Here is a 22,655-nt window from a genome sequence, read left to right as displayed (position 1 = left end):
TAAATTAAAAAAATGAAGAATCTGAATAAATCTGTAAAGCTGCGTAATAATAATTAAATTATAAATTTAATGATATACTTTTCATATCTTTTGTGATTTATAATGTATAATATCTATTTAAAAAATTGCACTCACTGGGCGAAACAGCTGAGCGACTATAAGATGACGCTCTTGAATATATCCTGTAGGAATTAGTTTTTTTGACACCGATTTCCGGACTGGGTTCGCGTGATGATTTTCCGGAATTGGGACGTAATCCTCTGTAGGAGACTGGCGGGTGGTCCTTCTTTTCGATTCTACCGTCGTTGCCATAACTTCGTACGAAATTCGATCCAGGATATGTGCCGGATCCGTACCGTGATATTCCTTCCGGCTCTCTGCTTTTTCCGCGCGAAGCCGGTCGATTATATCTGTCCAACACGGAAGACGGCTTTTCCGATGTTTTGCCAGCTGAAAACGAGTACTTTTCGAAGAGAGACGACCTACTGTTAGACAACGAGCTCTTCGCGCTCACGTCTTCAGACGACGATCTTCCGGAATGCAATCGACCTTTGTCAGTATCTTTGGTATCTGCGAAAAATTTGAAGATAATTATTTTGATATTTATATTTATTTGAAGATATAAATTATACACATACAAATATATTTTATTTCGATCTTCATCTATGGAAGATTAAGAGAATTATTATATGTATATGTATTGTATTAATTTGTATTTAAAAGTATTTTTCATCGATAATATACTTTTAAATACTTTATATATATATATAATAATTCTTTTAAATTATATAAATAATTAAAAAATTCTCAATACAAATTATTGAAAAAAATGAATATCTTACATGAATATTTAAATGTATTTTTCTCCTCAAATTTATCCTTTTTAAGAAAGGGACTTCCAAAACCAAACGCTCGTTCCTTATTGGCAACTCGAGTAGAATTTGACGTAATTCCGGAATAGCTGCTTCTACAGCTTGGCATGTTTCCGCCGGAAGTATTCCTACCGAACGTGTTAGCGATACCGACGCCGGTTTTGCTCCGATATGCTCCCGCATCGCCCTGCAATTGCAAATAGCAAAAATATAATGCACCGATTGTTCTAGTCTTATATATATTGAAATTGTATAGAGATATCAATTTAGAATTAAATTACTATATAATTATAATTAATATGAAATTTAAAATTAACTACAATTATATATAATTTAATTCTAAATTATAATTATTATTATAATCATTAAGAATTCTTATTTAGATAATAGTTATCTTTATTGAAACGCGTTGAGAATAATAAAATTAAATTTAATAATTAGATAATATTAAAATATAATATATTTTATAGATATAAAATATATATACATTTTATAAATATACATATATATGTATACACATAAATTCTTATTTATTCTATACATAATATAATTATAAATATAGATATAATAATTCATTTTCAAACAGCAACAATAATTTTCAAACAAAAACAAATTGTTGGTAAAATATATTTTCTTTAGTATAAATCATATATTAATATTTGTTAATCTGTTACGTTGACAAGATTCATCAACGGCTTCTTGCATTTATTTACGGTAACAAGAAAGGGCCGGACGTTAAGCCAATAAGGTACTTACAAGAAATTAGATTGTGGATGTCCTAGGATATTAATGATACTGAGGAAAATACGGATAATGCATAGTTTGCATATTACTGAGAAGACGCTTCTAATGAACGTTTTCAACCAAACTTTTTGCTCGATAAATAAATATAAATCTAACAATAAGTATAGCTATTATTTAACTACTATAGTTACAAAATTATAGCTACATAAATTCCGGTATATTTAAAACATAAAACCATTCTACAACTTTAGACATAATGATGATTTATATATAATTGCGACACTAATATAGATTATACAAATATTTAAAAAGACATTTTAATTATTAATAATTATATATTTAATAATATATAAATAAGCATATAAAAATAAAATATTCAAACACTGCTATCATAAAATTATCGTATCTATTTAAAATCTAATTTTATGTAAAATCAAATAAATTTATAGACGCAAAACTGATTTAACTTAATTACTAAGAGTTCACAGTCGAATTATGAATATATATAATTTTATATTCTCCATTAATAGTTTTTTCTCGTTAAAATACTTTAGTTTGATCATAAATAAAATGAAAAGATAGAAGACGAAGGAAATCAAATGAGTGGTAAACTATTTCCGTGAAGTCTAAAACAGACCAATTCGCGTCATCTGCGAGTGTGCAAAAACGAAAAACGATAATCCGTATAATTAACATAAGTTTGGCGAAATGCCCTAATCTCGAAATAAACGTATTAACCTGGCCTGGGAGTAATAACCTTAGCATTTCTCACTGATACAACGGGTGGCACAAATAAGAATTTGTTTTTTCGACAGCTCTTGAAAAATAAGACTCTTTTTTTCTATTATAAGCAATAATTATAAACAATATCAAAATGTAGAATTTTTGCTGCCTATTTTTTTATTAATTTGAAAATAATGTAAAGTTGCAATAATACACTCACAGAAACACCTATTTCAGTTTATTTTCCCTGTTGCGACATTTATAAAAAATGTCGTTTATTATTATGCTAATGCTATTCAATGCGATAATAGAATTACAATAGTCGTTTTCCTTAAGACCGTCAAAGCATTTCCTCCGAGCGAAAACACTGCGCTACGTTGAAGACGATAAATCCTTTTATCGCGTTATATTCCCATTATCACATCTGCGCCGAATTAAACTAGATTTAAACTAGAAAGAGATGATGTTTAATAATGTATTTCTTTTTTTCAACAAAAATTTCATTGTCAATGATATATCGAGCAAATTTCTTTTCAATATAAATTACATTTAAAAACAATAATAATTATATAAAACGTACAGAACACATATATTTTATAAAAATAATTAAAATTAATAATATATAAATTTTCTCTAAATATTTTTTGCCAAATGCAAATTTACTAATTGAAATATCGATTTGTGATAATCACAAAATTATTTTTTTTTTTTTTACAATTTCTGTGTTCAGAAAATTATGACCAATTTATTCTGACTCATCCATAGCTTGAGTTAATGTTATACAATGAAAGTATCTTTACTCTAAATTTTCTATAAACAAAGAAAAATAAAATTATATATCAAGTTTGCTAGAAAGCTACTTGTCCTTTCACGAAAGAATTCGCAAGAGAACTCTTCGAACTCAAATAATGAAGGACTCTTACAATATAACATGAAAAATGTAGCTTTCAAATGGAGTGATCTTATCTTGAGACTCCTTAATCCCCCCTTCTTAATATCTTTTTAAAATAGTAGAAAAGAGAAGAAACTCCAATGCTTTCTTTGTGATTGGTGATTTTCTTATGTAGCAGAAAGAATAAAATAAAAAGAGAAAGAAAAAAAATTAAAAAGAAGAAATTGATAAGTAAAAATTATTAATTTGACTAAACTTTTCAATTAAATTACTATTTTATTAATTAAACATATATTAGTACTTAAGTCAAATACATATATATATTTTGTTATATTTAATTTAAATATTATCATATATTTAATTATAACAAAATAATATTTAATTGAAAGCTAGTCAAGTTAATCAATTTTTTTCAGTGTAATCTTTGCAAATTGTTTTTGAGCGTATTACGATTGATCTATATTTAATATCAATTGGTGATTTATCGATGCATTGATTTGCTAATCCGTCAGCATCCTTCGACAAAAATAAGTCTTCAATATCATTTTTTATTGCGATATCTTGTCGCATTGAAAGCAATATTGTATCGGACGAATCTCCCAACACGCTGATTTATATCACTTGTAAAAATAGTTGTTTACGACGCTTGTTTCGTCGTCAAAAATTACCATAAGTTATTGGATTCATCGCTCTATTTCCGTCGCGAAAGCAATCGGCCTCGTTACGCGGGTTTTCCGCCAATCTCTTTTTTTTATTCTTTACAAGATGTACACGAAGCAGCATAGAACGCCTTCATATAGACTTTCCCTCTTATCTCTATCGATGAGATTGAGAATGGTCGCGAGAAAATGTTGCAAACGTGCACGGCTTTCTATCTCCACTACGGTTTCTTATTTTTTATAACAACTCACGAAGGGCACACAACTTGTACATACGTTGCTTTTAAGACATCTGTTGTTACACAACAAGACAATACTGTAAATATACATTCAATATACTGTTATCGCACGAAGTACAAATATCTATCTTCCGCAGTCGATTTTTTATCCTAAAAGAGCTTTTTTATAGAAATTTTCAATAATTTTAATTTAGATACCTTTTAATAAAAATTATTGCATCTCTTTTGTTTAAAAAAATGTTATAAAGTATGAATATGCTTTCACACAAATTAATCGACTTTTTATCTTAAAAGAGCTTTTTTATAGAAACTTTCCATAATTTTAATTTAAATACCTTTTAATAAAAATTATTGCATCTCTTTTGTTCGAAAAAATGTTATAAAATATGAAAGAATATGCTTTCATACAAATACTCTATCCGCTTTAAGGATAGATTTTTTAAATGGAAGAATTTTAGCTGGAGTGTCAAATACGCCGGTATTAAAACCCTGACAATGCATTTTATACACAAACTTATAGTGTTTGCACAATAACAAACGCTCCGTGTTGCAAACTCTATGTTTGACTGTGCGATCTATGCGTGCAGAAATACACATGACAGAATATGCGTCTGCATTCGGCTCGGAAATTTGCGAGTTTACATGAATACGAGAGAGAACGTAAAAAAAGGACGGCTTGTAGCCATCGATAAACCCAACGCAATATCGTATCATTGCATACAAACGCGCGAATACGCTCTATTGCATATCACATGGAATATATAAAAGTAACAATGTCACTATGCGTTGATATTTGCCTTTATTTATATTCGAATATGCGAATATTTATCGTTAAATCATTAATATTCCCGCGCATCATATCTTCATAAGTCTCGATTTTCGAAAATTGTATCAAAACATATTTATGAACTGTTAAATAATGAAAGGTATCACGCATTTTTCATTCTATATTTGAAAAAATTTTAATTATATGATGCTTTTATATAGAATAGAAAAATAGTTTTGCCGTTAATGCACGTTTTCAAATATATTCTCCTTTCTATAAAATAAATATTTTTTGTTAGTATAAAAAAAAGTGGTAAAGTCCTCTTCCCGTTTTCAAAATACATATAAAATATTAGATTATTTGAAGATATAACTAATTATGCTTTCCATCTTGATTGAACATTTTAGTTGATTATTACGCTTAATAATAATTTTAGAAATTAATAGTTTAAAAAATAATTGTGTATTTAATAAAATTGTCCCGGAATATAATATACATATATATATATATATATATATATATATATATATATATATATATTATATGAATTATAAATATTGTAAGCTTTCCTTTTCCGTATGACTTAGCATGTTATCGCTTCAAATGCTTCACTTGTTTGAAAGAAATATTCAAGCTCACGACATATGTAGAGAGAAAAAGACTGAAACGTTTTATTCGTGATGATGCGGTACATTCTCAATGACACTGATGAGGATGTGGGCGATGCATCGTGATATCAGCTTGAGGGGAGGCCAGATAATTGAAGAATGTCAGCCTGATTTAACCTCTCGACTCGATGCATTATTATAATTTATAACACGTGACCAGCTGTCATGAGCTCGACAGAACGAAAATGTTGTTTAATTGTATGTATTTTAAAATAGTCGAAACGTTGATTCTTCTAGACCACTAATCAACGATTTGGGGAACGTGAGCTTATAATAAAGTTAGAGAAATAATACATCTCCTATTGTTAGGTTTATAATTTTTTTATGTTTTTATTAAATAGAAAAAAATTAATAAAATTGGTTGTGTTTCAAAATAATTTATGATAATGTTACATACAAAAATATTCAAATTTTAGATTATTTTAAATATTATAGCGGTATGTATACAAATTAATTTTTTAAATACACACACATATATATATATATATATTACATATTTCTATGTAAATGCTAATTACTTATTAGTAATCAGTTTTACTTTGCAATTATTATTTAAATTATTTAATATGCATGCAAAGAATTAATTCCATATACACACACATCACAGAAAGGTCTCGTATAGTTTTCATCCAGTTTTCATCAGAAAGCAAATTAGGCCGTCCGACGGTCTGTTATTTTACAATTCACATATTGGATAAATGCCAAGATTTCCGGCATCTCATAATGTGAATCGGGAAAGTAATTTCAGGGAACACCGCCACACGTGTAAACGCATGTGACGATTTTAGAAACAAATTTTGCAGAACATCAATAACAGTCATCGTTATAACTGCTTTTTCCGACGTCATAATCATTAACTTCCTTTTTGACTACTTAAATATACCGCACTCTGTAACACATATTAAAATCATGTAATATAAGTTTCGCGTTATGTTCGATATTGAGAGAGGCCATGGCGCAAGTGGATAAATTTCCATCATCCGCTTTATAGATAGGGGAGCAAAACATGTTCGTAATACTGTGACAAGATTATTCAAAGTTTTTGATTAATGAAACAAAAAATTACACTTCCAAAGTATAAAACTATACTTGTCAAATAAATAATTAGAAAATCATTAAACACTAAGGGGATTAAAAAGATATTATATTATATACAATATTTTACTAGAAAAATTAATATTATTGTTTAACATGAAAATGAGAAATGGTAAATTATTTTTGTTGTATTATAAAAAGATGCTATTATTTTATTTTACATTATTTCTAATTTAACAAGAGAGTCATCAATGCACAATAACAAAATGTAATATTTTACATTTAATATAATTTAATATTACATATATAGACATATTTTCTTTTATATAAAAAATAATTGATTCTCTAATGTTTAAATATTTATCTGACATTTCTCGTCAAATTCTCTCTCGTATCATATTTTTTTCATAAAAAAATTTATATATACAATTTTAATTTGACAAATAATTTATTACGTCATAGATATCTCTCTCTCTCTCTCTTTTCCTCTCTTTCTCTCTGAAAATCTGGTTTCGTAATAAGTTACAGTAGAGTATCCGATGATACTTAACTTCTCTAAAACCTTAGCAGCACTAGAAAAAGTGCGAAGCAAAAAGATTCGTTCGCGGGTGAAGTACAGATTGAAGAATGTTAGGGTAAGGGCTCTGATGGGAAAATTGCGACGGCCTCGTCGTGTAATTGGAAAACTTCTGGCACTGTGTAAGCTGCCGGAAGTTGCGGCTAAAGTCTCTCTGTCCGGTTTCAAAGATGGCAAACTTTTCAGTAGCATTACGAGCCGATAAATCGCTCATTATTATGGCTGTCGTTGTTGAATCATGTCGAATACAAAGTATTGATCGCGCGTCTCTACGTACTGAAAAAAAAATTTATTGAACTCGAATAAGTATATTTATTTCAATACTGGCTAATACATTATTTACTTGAAACTAATAATATTGATTTGATATAAAAAATATTTATTTGAAGAAAATCTTTTTCAAAACAAATCAAATATTTATTTATTTCAAATAAATGATTCATTTGGAAGTATTCAAATAAATATTTATTAATTTAGTCATTTTTTCAGTGTATTTAATGTCTTTCATCTAAAATATTCGACTACAGTTCTGGAAAGCAATAATGTGTTATTGTATGTCAACACTTGCTACAATATTGGATCTCGTTTTCTTCTCTATAAATACGTTTATAAAGCTAACAATAAATCTCCTGTGACATAAAAGAAAAAAATAAGAGAGATATTTTATATATTTCTCTTGAAAAATAAAACTTTTGATATATTAAAAAACTTATAACAATATATAGTATACAATATATATAATTGATAATAGCAAATGATTTCTTCAAACAACAAAAATTAGGACATTTCTGACGATTGATTTTGTTATTATTAAAAATTTTTAGAATTATTTTGTACAAGTTTAATTACACATAAATATAATTTTGTTTAATATATATTAAATTCAATATTCTTTATATCGAAATTGAAAAGAGAAAATTGAAACAAGAAAAAATAATTATTCTAGTATTTGATTTTTTGAAAAATATTAAAAAACATTGTTATCTGCCATTTTATAAAATTTTCGACAAAATAATAATTGAAATAAATCAGTTATGCGATAAATGTAAAACCTGGAAAATGATGGTACAATTTGCAATCACATGCGGAAGTGAACTAGCTACAATTTCAGCGATGTCTCGTAAATTGAATCTAACACCGACGAATACATCATAAATTCTTCCAGCCACATGCAAACGAGTTTGTTCTGTCAAATAGACATATTATTTCTATATGTATGAAATGCATAATTTTTCAAGGCTCTTTACTTTCTCGTTCCACTGTCATACATTTACATAAAACTATGTAACAAATCATTTCTGTAAAACAATTCTTCATTATCATCGAAATAATAAACCGGAAAATATCACAGATAAATAAAAATATATTATTGCAAGTTAACAGAATTCATTATATAGTTATTATTTTTATCTTTAAGAGTATTATTAAGAGTATATTAAATTAATTCTTTTTTATGCATAACTATTAATCTAACCCCTATATATATATATTCTTGTAAAAAGCAATCATGTTCAAATTGGCGAAAGTTTTTTTATTATTTAAAGTCTGAATAATTCTTTATAATTAGATGCGATTTGTCGAAAGGTTTGCATAATTGATCTTACAATAAAGAATAAACTAATAAGAATTTTAAACGAGTTTAGAATTGTTGCAAAATGATTTGATTCTGAATGCAAAGAATGATTCCTCACATAACGCCTCACACGTCGAATATTTGCAGACGCGCGCTTATCGATCAGACTCGTCGACACCATGCACTAGGTCAACCTAGCGCGAGGTGAAATTGGGTTCAATTCCGACAATTGATCCGCGAGATCAGCTGTGTTTGCCAACAACATTGTTGCCCGGCGCGATGCGGCACGGCGCGTCGCTAACAAGGCAACGACGTCAAAATAGCGTCGGTGCATCGACGCTAGTTCTGGCACGATGTCGAAATATCCATTTTCGTTGGGAGTTTGATGGCAAATATTTCAGCAGCTTCGGCTTCGCTGTCGGATTTAATGAAATAGTTTTGATGGTTGCAACACGCATGTTGAATAGTTTATACAGTATATAACATGTTGATTCGATCACATTTTTTCGACGAAAAAAAATATAAAATTGTAAAATTATATAGAGAGTTCGATTATATTTTAATAATTAACACATTCTTATTCGTACAGCGGTGCTATCCAAATTTAATAAGGCATGTTGCTTTTTATTCACTCGATATTTTTTATTAAAAGCAAACCAAATTAGCTATTTTAACAAGTATTCTTATTAAACGCTAAGGACTTATAATTTTTTACATGATAGAGTCTAACTTTTTATAATGAGAGAGTAAAGAGAGGCAGAGAGGAAGAAATAGAAAACTTTTAACAGGACTTAAATGCTATAATAAGGAAGGAAAAATAACATTAAGAAATATAAGTTTAATGATGTTGAGAGCACGTTTTAAATATTTTTTTATTGTAAGTTACATTTTTATTAATAAATTACATAATTATTTTATTTTATTTTTTTCATAATTTTGATTTATTATACAAATATATGTTAGGTAAGAGATGCTCTGTATTAAGTTTTAAATAGAAAATCATTTTCTACTTAATTGTAAATCGGTGCACATCTATTTGCATGAGGTATGAATATAACATTCGAATACTGTCAGGTCTTCTGTTCGAAGTCAGAACAGACAGAGTAAACACGTGGTAGTTTTAGCATCAGTGTTTGCCGAAGTTTATGATTAATTCAATAACATAGTTCAACCAGTTTTTTTTATACACGTCTGTCTCTTATAATGTGTACATCTGACAGTTCCGCACTCTTTCCACCCATCAAATTCAAAAACTAAAGTCTGTCTATTTTTTATCATTATTTGAATAAAAAAAATAGCAAGATCGATGTTTAAATATATAGTCGCAAAATCTCGTTTACCATTTATGCTCTCATTTTTCGTGTTCTATGCAACATTCATTCTTGTTGCGTTCTATCAATATAAAAAATGTATATATAAATTGTGTGCGATGTTTTATGTATATATATATATATTTTTTTTTTTTTTTTCAAAGAAAGTATAATAAAACTGTCAAGATTAATAATAAACTTTGCACGGCAAATTTTCTCAAGATGCAAAAATAATATTTTTGTAGCGCTTTCTCATATAAAAATAAAATTATTTATACATATATACAATTTAAACTTGCAATTTAAATTTTTCGAACAAGATTTGTAGTAATCTTCTTCACTCATAATACTTTTCTTTCAAGCTGGCGTTTAATATTTTATTATACATCTTGTACAGTATTCATAAAATCTTTTAACGAAATATCAAGAAAGCTAAATCCGGCGCGTAGGAAAAGTTTCCGTCTCCGTCTTTCTCAAGTGGTTTCGAGTTGCGTAGCAATAAATATCAAGTTCTATTGCGACGCAAAAGGAATAAAGTAGATATAAAAGAAAAAAATAGTACGCTCGATTAAAAGCATTCGCGCCATCGTTTGCAGCCATGATTGCTCTCTCTGGAATATTCAGAGAAGCCGTTAAATCTGGGTTCGCTGTCCGGATTCTGCTCTCTGTATCTTCTTTAGAACATTTTAACACATATAAGCTCTTCCAATTTTTAAGCGCATGTTGCATGCAGCTAAATTATTAACATTAAGTGTTTCAACTATTTTTCACCTTCAATCAAATCATCGCTTTCGTCATTATGAATTTATTAAGTCTTCTTGCCTGTCGTCGCAAAGAATCGAGTTTACAAGCATCTTTGCTTACGTAAGACTAAATAAATTAAACAAAAATTATAATGGGGAGAATTTCTGTGTATGTTACACATTTCGTATATAATTGATTAGGCTTTTTTAAATTTTAAAGCCTAATGCACGCGATGTCTGTCTAGGAAGTAGAACGCAAACGTACGTAGTAAGTCTAAATTTATCCAGAGTTTCATCGAATGTACCTCGTGTGGTTTACTTATGCCGAGATCAGTAATTTGGTCAGTGCAAATGTTACTGTTGTTTTACATGATTTTTATGAAAAGATGTAAAACAATCAAGCTAATCAACAGAAAAAAGGTCCTCATTTATTACATAAGCAAGCATATTGTTTGTGCTTGTAAAAGAATTAAAAAAAAACATAAAGAAAATTGAAATGTCAGGAATATTAAAAAAATTGCTGAGAAAAAAATACATTAGAGATTCATTACACGTCATGTTTAATTAATTCACTTTTTCATTCTTAATTTGAAAATGTTTGCGTAATGCCTTACTTTTGACTTCTTATTTTGCAATAAATTTTCTTTCATCCTTAATTTTTTGATTCAAAAATGTATTATAACATTAAATCATTCTACTTTCATCTATATTTAATATATACACTGAAAAAAATTTGTTAACTTGATTAAACCTTTCAATTACATTACTATTTTGTTAATAGAACATATATTAGTATTTAAGTCAAATATACGTTTTGTTATATTTAAAATTTAAATATTATTATATATATATTCAATTAACAAAATAATATTTAATTAAAAAGTTTAGTCAAGTTAATAAATTTTTTCAGCGTACATTTCAATATATTTGTTTCTGCAGACAAAAAAGTAATTCGGGAAGAGATCGGAATCTTGTCTGCAAGTTTCCTGTCTTACGTGATACATCACAACGTGTACTTCCGTTCGCGCGTTATACCAAGTCATCTGGAAGAGCTCGAGGAAAAAGACGGCTTCTTCCTCACAACCTAAGGGTATATTCGCTCTTGCGCATCCAGGTCGCGTACAAAAATCCTTATTGGTCCACGACGGCAAACCTCATGCAGACCGAAGAGAGATCTCTCTCGGAGAAGTTTTCGGCGGAAAACTCTGCCTGTGCTTCCAACGTATACCGTATCAAGCTCAACGCAAATCGCTTCTAAGACAAATCTTCCCTACGCTATCCCGCCTTTGAAATTCGACACCCGGTATATGACGTCGCTTCCAGCGTCGATCGCGGACGTATATATCGAGAAGAGGCAGAGAGAAGAAAGCTTTATACACGAATATATACACGTATATAGATACGCGGGATGCTGGGAGGCGGATGCTCCGTCTCGGAAAGACCCGGCTAATTTTGCTGGCCGCGTCGTGTCGCGCCGGGGCGACCCGTGGCGCTCCGATGCACGAAAATGTTTCTGGGAGGCATGCAGCCAGGGATTCGTACTTGGAAGTCGCTAACGATCGCTTCGACCTCCTTCGATAAACGATCGAGCCGCATCCCGGCTGTGCTGCGCTTTCCGGCGAGCCGCGATCGATCTTTTATAGCCCGCAGGCGCTCCGTTAGTCTGACGCGAGTCAGACTGCATCTACTGAATGCGCGGGATCTTCCTTCGCCGATGCACTTTGTAATAAAAAGATCGATTGGTTTCGAGAAAGCCTCTTTTCACAACTTATGCTCTTTAAACGTTAAGCAACGTGCTTTGAAAATTCCACGTTGTTTTTAAATAGAAAAAACTTGTTATACTTCATATCTAAATTAGAAGGATCTACAGAGAGAATTTTGTCTTAAAATTTACTTGGAAAATCATGATATAATCGAGGAACAATATGGTATTGGAAGAATTTGATAATAGTTTCTCTGATTAATATTTTTATCACAATAAAAAATTACCATAATAAGATATAAAATACGTCCGATTAATTTTATTATGTACTACGCGAGTCAGACTGCATCTACTGAATGCGCGGGATCTTCCTTCGCCGATGCACTTTGTAATAAAAAGATCGATTGGTTTCGAGAAAGCCTCTTTTCACAACTTATGCTCTTTAAACGTTAAGCAACGTGCTTTGAAAATTCCACGTTGTTTTTAAATAGAAAAAACCTGTTATACTTCATATCTAAATTAGAAGGATCTACAGAGAGAATTTTGTCTTAAAATTTACTTGGAAAATCATGATGTGATCGAGGGACAATATGGTATTGGAAGAATTTGATAATAGTTTCTCCGATTAATATTTTTATCACAATAAAAAATATTATTAACATTTATCACAATAAGATATAAAATACGTCCGATTAATTTTATTATGTACTACTATTAATATTTTTATCGCGATAAATATTAATTATAGAAACTCTTATAAAATTGTAAGAAAAAATTCCCTCCGTGTATGATTAAAAAATTGTTTTACTTGCTAAATAACTGGTATGAAAAATTTCTTAAAGGAAAAAATACTACACACTTTGTTTAAACTTAGTGTATATAACTTTCGGTCTAAATAATTAAATATAACACAAATACGTGCGTATCAACGTGTTTCTAAATGTGGTCGCCGTTTTGCAGAATTTCATTTCCTCCACGTTGAATTCTCCACCATGCAACGTGGCATAGTCAAGCCGGTACAATTCTAACGAAACATTCGTGATAAAGGAGCGAATTTAATTACGAGCTTGTGAGATCTACAATGTTCGCGTTGGAAACACTACGGGATCGCGCCGCTCCCTGGTTGTAGTTTTAAACTAAAAGTGAAAAACTCAAGGCACGGAAATGCAAACTGGTGCAACCAACGACCAGCACAATAAAAGAATATCGCACCGTAACCTGGTGATAATCTATTAAGGCACTAACGCGCGAAACGCGTGCATGAAAAATTGTATCGCGAAAAATTGCGCATTCGATGTTGCTTTTACAAGGGATGATATAGTACATTCAGGTTTTCGCTATTGAGAGAGCTTTTCGATTTAGCGGTATCTCGCAAAACATCCAGATTGGTTCGCAGAAGGAATAAGCAAGCATGCGACCTGGACCTTTGAACGATAAAGTTAATGGACTTCATTTACATTGCATAATTGCGACGAAAGCGGAGCCAGCACTCAAATTATACGCAAGGTCCAACGAGCAGAACCAACGGCTAAAGTGCCCTTTGAATATTTGGTATGCTTAAAACTCTCATTTACACTGTACACGTTCGTTAAGTACGCCAGATCCGCAAGACCGAGAATTAATCGTCTTACTAGATGGCGTAAACGCTCAAGGAAAATTATATGACGTGTACAAGAAAATCGGATAGCGATAATATACATATGGGAACTCAGCATGTGCATTTCAACCAATTTATGTCAATTTATATGAGACTTATGAGACGTATGAATATATGTGTACGTATATATATTAGTCACATTGAATTAAGATAAAAGTTTTAATGATGCCAGCAAATTCAAATATATTATGCCTTCATCAAATGTTTTAAATCAGTCTACTTTAATTTATTTTTGTATATTAGCTTGTTATGCTTCAAGATATATAATAAATAAAATTTTATTTTGTAAAATTTACAGATTTTCACATATAAGAGCGATGCGTAATAATAATAGAATAATTGAACGAAAACATGAAAAATGCAAAGCGATGTCAGATTCTTATGTAATGCCACTCTGCATACATATAAATTAATCACAATGAGAAATTACGTTCGAATCGAATAAAAATCATAATCAATAGCCATGGATATTTTTTGCAGCAATATAAGACAAAGATATAAAGCAGACTTCATAAATGCAAATCCTGTTATCCACTTAAACCGATACTTCCACGCAAAGTGCTGCAATTGAAAGCATGATCAAGTATCGATGAAAATCGCAGGATAAGCGAAAATATTAATTTCATCGATCAAACAGAAATTACGTTGATGTGCATCATCGTGTTATGTATCAATTTAGGAACTTGCAAATATTTTTTCGCACGATGAACAAACAAATGGGCATAACTGAAAGCAGAAAAATAGCTTCTAATACACATTTGCATATATAATATTGCCAACGAATTTACGAATGAAGAGTAAATAAATCGATATATAAATTAAGGAACATAATCAATAAATCTTTGTCTCGCCAGTGAATAATAAATAACTAGAAAAATCCTAATAACCCAACTGGCATAAAAGTATCTTTATTGTTAGCTAGGTCGTTAAGATTTTTCTATTTATAAATGAAGGAAGACTTTGAAGAAAAAATGATGAAGCCGTCATCGGAGAGTGAACATGTGAAGAACTTACGTAGCTCCTATACGATGCCATGATCCTGTTCTCAGAAGGACGAAGAAATCTCAAAAGAAGAGAACAGGTCTCCAGAACCAGAAACGCTTTCTGCAGTCAGCTTCACCAACCACCAAGCACAGAAGTAGTCACATCACCGTCACACACGATTCACCGACACTGCGATAAGACGTTGAAGAAAGGAGGAGGTCAGAGATATCGAGGCCGCGGATTAGGAAATAATCGATCGCTCGAAGGAAAAGTTGTCCGCGACCTCGCGAAGGAGGAAAGTGACGAGGCGCTTCGTTTCGGATGAAGCTCGGACCCTGAAGAGCCGGCGAGGCACGCCGCGGTCCCTCTTGTTCTCTTTTTCCCTTGCTCTCTTTCTCCTTTTCTTCTTAGTTCGAGTCTCTCTCTGCGTTTCCTCTTCTTTCTTCCTCTCGAGTTCTCGTCTCCTCGCTTCGTGGAGTTATGGCGATGAACCGCTCCTTGTCGCACTCGTAGAGCCCACTCGAGCCCTATTTTAAGAATAGCTTTGTACGTTCTCTGTCTCGCTCTCCATCCGTTTCTCCTTCGTCTTCGGCTTCACCGGCTGCGAGGAAGATGCAATTTCGTGACGAAGAGAGAGACCAGGAACGCGCGGATAAATTCCGCGTGCGCGGGTATACATGCGTTTCCGCTCGGACGGAAACGAAATCGCGATATGACATGAGTGGTTCATAAAGATGTAGTCAACAGTCCGAGTTCAATTTTTCTTCAGCAAAATAAATTCAAAGTTATATAAACGCGCTTTAACTTGATTCATTTTTAATTCTTTATAAACTAGTCTTAATTATAATTATGATTGTATTAATTGTATAATTGTTATAATTATTATACGTCACAATTGTAGATTTATGGTAATTATTCTAGCTTTAAATATTTGAACTTAATCCATGATATATATTAAAATATTTTTACTTCGTACGCGATAATTGATTATCAAATAATTATCCATATTTTCATGCAAAAATTCCACAAGAGCTCGGACTATTCAGAACTTTGCAGCTTTAATCATCGGATCTTCAAGACCTCTCTCAAAACCCTCTGGATGTTCTCAAAGGAAACACTCCCTCACACACAGAGCTAGAACAAACCACTCGCGAAACTACGGTCGTCTTTGTTCAGGAAATGAGAACAACGTTGCCGCAAGACTGTTTCCACTGGCTAAATTCTCTCTCGCGCGATGGAAGATGGTCTCTTCATGCGAGGATCTGCAGAACTTCTCAAAAGAGGGAACCTCTTCTGAGAAATCGCGAGCAAGGTATCCCCAAACAGGATTTGCACTGTTACAATTGGAGCGATGCGGAAGGGCAAGGATGAGGGACTTAACGTGATCCGCAAAGAGCTCGGCAAGTTTTGCCGAGTTTCCGAGTTGACGTTAGAACGTTGACAGATTCCAACTTGAATTAATTAACTGAAGATTCGTCTACGAGTTCGAAAAATTTCCATAATCCACGTTTTTCTGCGCGAGCATTTGTTTATCTGAAAAAAAATCGTATTTCATTATTTTTTTTTCTCCATTAACTTCAGAAGCATCGTAAAAGCGCGAAGCGTTTTTACGAAAATTAAAAAGCCATTATCTTTTTATTAAAACTAGAACATTACAAGCGCTACGCGCCATTGTGCAGTTTTATGTTAAAAATAATAAAAAAGAAAATGAAGTATATCCTATTTTGTCCATTTTTGTCAACACTATGTTAAACTGTCATAAGCTGTTCATACTCACGATGATAGTATGAATATATTATATTTAACAAATAAAAAATTATGTTCCTCTTTTTTTTTTTACATTATTAATATGTGCATTGAACATGGTTTTTTTTTATTGACAGTGTTAATAAAATTACATTTTTTATTATAATACCACATATATTTTATATACAATATTACGTATGTTTCATCTACGGATATCTTAATCAAACAAAAATGTAAGTTAAAATTTTTTTTTAATAACAATTTAATAGACTTCGTGCTGCCAACCTACGTAAAGCATTAGAATGATATTGTCTTGACAAATTTTGTGGTCAAATGATAAGTACTATACTTGAAAAGATACCTAACAGAAAGTTATCCATGGAGACTGAGACAATCTTTGATCTCCGAGTTGAAAGCATTCTAAGTTGGTGGCGCTACAAGAATATCTTCAAAAGCTCCTAAAAGCTGAATCTGATCTAAAGATTAACAAAAATAGCGATGTGCAACAACATAATAAATCATGCATTTTGATGAAATTAAAAATTTGATAAATTAAAATAATGTCGAGACATAATAAAAATTCGATGAATTAAAATTATGTCGAGACATAATAAAAATTCGATGTCGAGACATAATTTTAAGTTTTAATTCATCAATTTTTTATTATATTGCAACATAATTTTAATTCTTAAATTATTATTATGTCGCGATATAATAAAATTTTGATGAATTAAAATTATGTCTGGATATAAAAATAATTTCCAACTTTTATTATGTCTCGACATAATTTTTTCATCGAATTATAATTTTAGTTTATCGAATTTTTATTATGCCGCGACATAATTTTAATTCTGAATCATTTATAACATCAAAATTAATAGCATCTTAACGTTAAATTTCTTTTTCAGTTTATTGTAATGTATCTCATTAAAAAAGAATCGATGAATCTGGTACGTTTATTATATGTCATATTAATGTCATAATGTATTACTTTGACACAATTGAATTGCTCTGCAGCACAAAACGAGGGAGGAATGTTAGATTTAAACCTCGTTACCTAGATCCGTATTTGCGACGTTGATAGATTCCCCATAATCTTCTTACGTCGAGAGTTAGCCGCAATCACATGCTTGGTGTTAATAATTAATTTGGAATAGGCAGCAACGTAAGAGAGAGAGAATCGTGAAAACAGTTAAGCCGGCTTTGCTTTCGTATGACGAATCCATCCAAAAATGTTTCGTCCTCGAAATAAATATGCTCATACACATAAATATTACAATAAAGATAAGTATTTTTTCTTTGCGATAATTTTATGTAAAATTAATATTTAAATTCTAAAACTATATGTCTGTGATAAAACATATATCTTTTAAATTTATAAAAATCGATTTAAAAGGACTTTTTCATACTATATAAAAAAATAAATAATACAATATTTTATAAAATTTATTTTATGAACATATTTACAAAAGACACAATTTATTAATTCTATTTATTATTAATTTACATTTTTTTTATTTTTATAATATTAATAATGATGACAGAATTATCGACTTTCTCATTCATAATTTTTATTATTTAAAAAAAAATCTTTTTACACTGATATAAATCTACATAGATTTCTGTATATTATAACAAACATTAAAAAGTGCAGTAGTCTATTAGAGAAAAAATGCAATATAAAGTAAACTTACATTTATGGATCATTGTGATTATTTTTGGATTTCGGGAATTCATATCTTTATATCCCCACTGCAGGACACACTAAAATGAAAATAGAAAATTACAGTGAGATTAACACGTGACTGACGAGGAGTTGATATTTTATACGACTTACCCCACTTTCTCAGCGAATATAGAAGAGTATTTTTCGGACAGGAATAGAGCGACTTAGTCATCCTAAGTTTCTGTAGCAATATCGAAAAGCTTTGGTCTGTGTTTTGTAGTAATTTTTAGACGATGAATCAACTTTTGTGTTATCGTCAACCGTGAACCCTGATATATTAATTGATGAATTAACTTTTTAATAAGTAAAGTAGAACTTTATTTTTAATGGTAAAAGATAGAGAATTAGTACAGAGTATTAAGAATTATCTTCCACCGCTACTATTATAATGCAAAAGTATTCTATATTTAAATAGAGATCATATTGCAAGTTTGACAAGCGTAAAAATAATATAGTAATTTTATATGAGATGGAAGAGCATGCATGTTTTATGTGAACTCGGTGTTGCATTATATTTAACAAAATTATATGCAAATTACGATCAAAATTGTAGATTATGTATTAGCGTGCATAACAGCTTGATTTACATCATAAAAGAGGAGCAAATCATATTGTTTATAGTCGCAGAACTATTTTCAGAAACCGTTGTTATACGACAAACAAGTTAGTGTTAGCCAATGACCTGAATTCTGATCAATTCACGCATTATTTTAATAATTATAAAAATTCAAACTCGTAAATGTTACATAAAAAATTTTTTAATAATAATAATTAATAATTAACAATTAATTTTCACAGTTCCTTTTCCAATAAGCAATAAATTCAAGCGTATTTTTATAATCGTAAAATATGAATAAAATAACGTCCAAATGAATGATATAATCACATTCAATTTCAATTTTCTTCTCCATAAATACAGTCGCATACATTTCATAATAAATTTAGTATATCATTAGTACGAAATTTCTTCCAGTCAAAAACCCACCTGTTTTGCTCTCTTCCCAAATCTTAAACCAATGTACTCTATAATTATAGAACGATATGCATATGACAGGTGCGAAACTCCAAGCGAAACAGCTGAAAATTATATTATAATATGAAAAGGGGACGCGATACTAATATAAATTACGACCAATTCAAAAAATCTTCTAGACGCTTTGCATTTAATATGCATTGATATTCAGATCAAAATATTATGTAAAGACACATTTTCCTATAATTTATCAAATTTTTTAATTGTTCAAAATAATTTAAATAAATATTCATTAGTTTTATATAAAAAAACATAGATATATAAATATATTACACAATAAGCCTTTTAAAAGATTGCAATTATATCTCTATTTACGACAGATTATTAAGTGATAATTATTAAAATATATACGATATATTTCACATGAGATTAGTAGAATTTACCAAACAATCCAAGGGTTGGTTTTGCATATAAATAGTTAGCACATGGTCAGAAAGTCAAGATCTTTCGATATAGTGCATAGAAATTCAACTGAATAAGAGTCGGAAGAAGTTAAATTTAGAAAATTAGGACAGCGCACGATGGCTTGGAAATCATTGGTAGTCTTTTTTTTAAATAAAACTATAAGAACTACTTGTCGCGTATTGTTTTTCTTGTATGCTATATTCTTATATGAATTCGTTAGTTAATGCTAACTAATAAAAAAATATACAATTTATATTATAAACGTAAGATTGTATTAGTAATTGCAACACATTAGTAGATATTAATTTAATATTAAAACTTGATTATTTTAATTTCAAATCTGCAAGTACTGACAAAGATTGCGTACTCAACTTCTATGAGTAGATACTTTGTCGAACTATTATTTTCTCTTATTTGATCACTACACACTACTCGTCTCTTTCTTCGTAAACAGAATAAACGATATGATTCCCAATTGATTCACATCAGTCGAAAGCTGAATATCCCATTGCTGCGGTAAATTGCAAACAGCGAAAGCAATTTATTATTCTGAAAGCAAGTTTTGGCGAAATAAAAAAAGTATGTATAAATTATAGAAAGTGAATTCCAAATAGTATGCTATAGATGATTGAACGTTAAGAAAAAGAAATGAGATGGAAGAGAAATATCAATAGATTAGGAGTAAAACTGAAGGTAGCAATTGGAAAGAACTTTGTACTTTGCATTTTGCATGCTTTGAGATTTACATTTTCCAATGAAAAATCATCTGTCAAAAAACGGTGACATAAGACATAAAGCAATCGTAATAAAATGCAATTAAAAGTTATGTAAAGGCAAAATAAGGACTATAAAGAAGAATCTCTTTAAACTCAACAAACTTGCACATGGCAAAAAATATGTTTGTATATATATAATTAGATTTTACAAGAAAAAAATAACAACAATTGCTTAAATCTCGTGTATCGGAGATTGAAGAAAAACGGAGAGATTTCGAAGGAGGAAAAAAACGAAGATGTGTCTAGTACGCTTGAAAGAGATCGGCAGGAAAGAGGGACAGATGAGAGAGCTATTTTCGCGTTTGGTCCGACGACGTACCACCTCTTCTCTCTGACACCTGGAATTCTCCACCAGAGCGAGCTACGCATTCACAAAGGAGGAAGGGGTGATGAAGAGTGCAGAAGACGATGAGAAGAACATGCAGGGAAGGGGCCAATCTCAAATTACTTGGTGAGCTCCGGGCTAGGCCGACCAAATATCTTTGCTCACCATCGCCTGACGACCTTTTATAGACACTCGCGGTAGTGGGGCAAAGTGGGAGGTTGAGGAAATTGTGTGAAAACTGGCAATCCGACGGAAAAAGAAGAAGCACCCGGAACGATGGAGCGCGATCTTGCTCCGCTCGACACCGGAGAACGAAACGGACGAGTTCTGATGAAACGTAGAAGTTCAAGTGCCATGAAAAAGTCTGTCTCTCACATTCGCACTGTCAAATATTGGTTGCGTTTCTTGCAACAGATATTGTATAAATAGACAACATGATTTTGGCAAATCATAACATTATGGACAAAGTTCTAGATTCATTAGAAGACTGTCTAGGAAAATATGATTGAGAAAATAATTCACAATTATTTGCTGGAAATAAAGTTTTTATTGTTGTAATTGCCCTCTATTTTATTGTGCAAATTTATTTTTGCATATTCAGATTTAAATATGTTCTAATAGGGAGGATGCCAATTTTATACACCCACTTTAGAAAAGTACGTAAAAATATCCATAATAGTCATAATGTGTATCATTACAGAATTATTCACGAATGAAGTTGTTGTGACATGTGTTAGTAACATTGTTTGATAGTTTGACATTTTTGTCTTTCATCACACGTCACTCCTACACTATACTACTTGTTAAGTGGATAGATCTCTGAATGAGTCGGCAGCTCGTTTCATCGATAGACAAACTGCGAGCATCCTACTCGACCCTGCATCTCTTTTCAAGTACACTATACTAAATCGGTTCTGACTGGTTACGACGCAGTTGCATCTCATGTTCACGAGTTCTGGACAAACAATTCCCTTTGGGAATCGCAGAGATCCGATTTAATTCCGGCAACGCCAGATGCGTTACAATGTATAAAATATATATAATTCAGGATTATAGTGAAAATCGTGTATCTTCGTAAATCAAATAATTATGCTTAAAATACATACATTTCTAGTTTTCTATTATATGCATCATATAACATAATTTTTATCTTTAAAAAGAAAAAAAAATATATAAAAGAGGAAAAATGTTTAGCATATTTAAATTTTAATTTAAAATTCTTTTGTGAATAAAAACGGAAAGGGCCGAAATAAAACATATATTTAAAATACTTGAAAACTTACATCATAAAGATTGTATGTATTTTTTGATAATGAAAATAGAGGGAGAAGAAGCGCGAATCTTAGATTTTCTGTCAGATCTACCTATTTGACAGATCTGCCTATAGAACCGTCTAGTTAATATTTAATTTAGTTTATATTAGTTATTTTTTATTATACATATTTTTGATTGTTATACAATTTCACCAACAAACTGATTAAAAACATCCAAGTAATTGTC

General features: G+C 30.6%; 1 protein-coding gene and 1 long non-coding RNA gene across 4 annotated transcripts in view; both read right to left on the bottom strand.

Moving 5' to 3' along the window:
- Fhos (Formin homology 2 domain containing) overlaps positions 1-15,503 on the bottom strand; it is a 183,127-nt gene extending 167,624 nt beyond the window's left edge. For all 3 annotated transcript variants that reach the window (XM_085481670.1, XM_085481671.1, XM_085481672.1), the window contains exons 1-3: positions 15,175-15,503; positions 843-1,059; positions 136-570 (exon numbers count right to left, since the gene is read on the bottom strand). In XM_085481670.1, coding sequence (XP_085337796.1) covers positions 136-570; positions 843-1,059; positions 15,175-15,195 — 673 coding nt within the window. In that variant the 5' untranslated portion in view covers positions 15,196-15,503. The remainder of the gene's footprint in view (positions 1-135; positions 571-842; positions 1,060-15,174) is intronic.
- Positions 15,504-16,037: 534 nt separating this feature from the next.
- LOC146723508 (uncharacterized) lies at positions 16,038-18,893 on the bottom strand. The gene is made up of 3 exons (XR_014924534.1): positions 18,728-18,893; positions 18,585-18,654; positions 16,038-16,677 (listed from the first exon to the last, which is right to left on the bottom strand). It is a non-coding gene; the product is annotated as an uncharacterized LOC146723508 (long non-coding RNA).
- Positions 18,894-22,655: the final 3,762 nt, after the last annotated feature.

Source organism: Nylanderia fulva, unplaced genomic scaffold, assembly GCF_048542155.1.
Source record: "Nylanderia fulva isolate GAGA-0341 unplaced genomic scaffold, ASM4854215v1 Scaffold19, whole genome shotgun sequence".
NCBI lineage: Eukaryota > Metazoa > Arthropoda > Insecta > Hymenoptera > Formicidae > Nylanderia > Nylanderia fulva.
The sequence above is the reverse complement of the archived record's forward strand: the minus strand, read 5'-3'. Positions and strand labels throughout refer to the sequence as shown.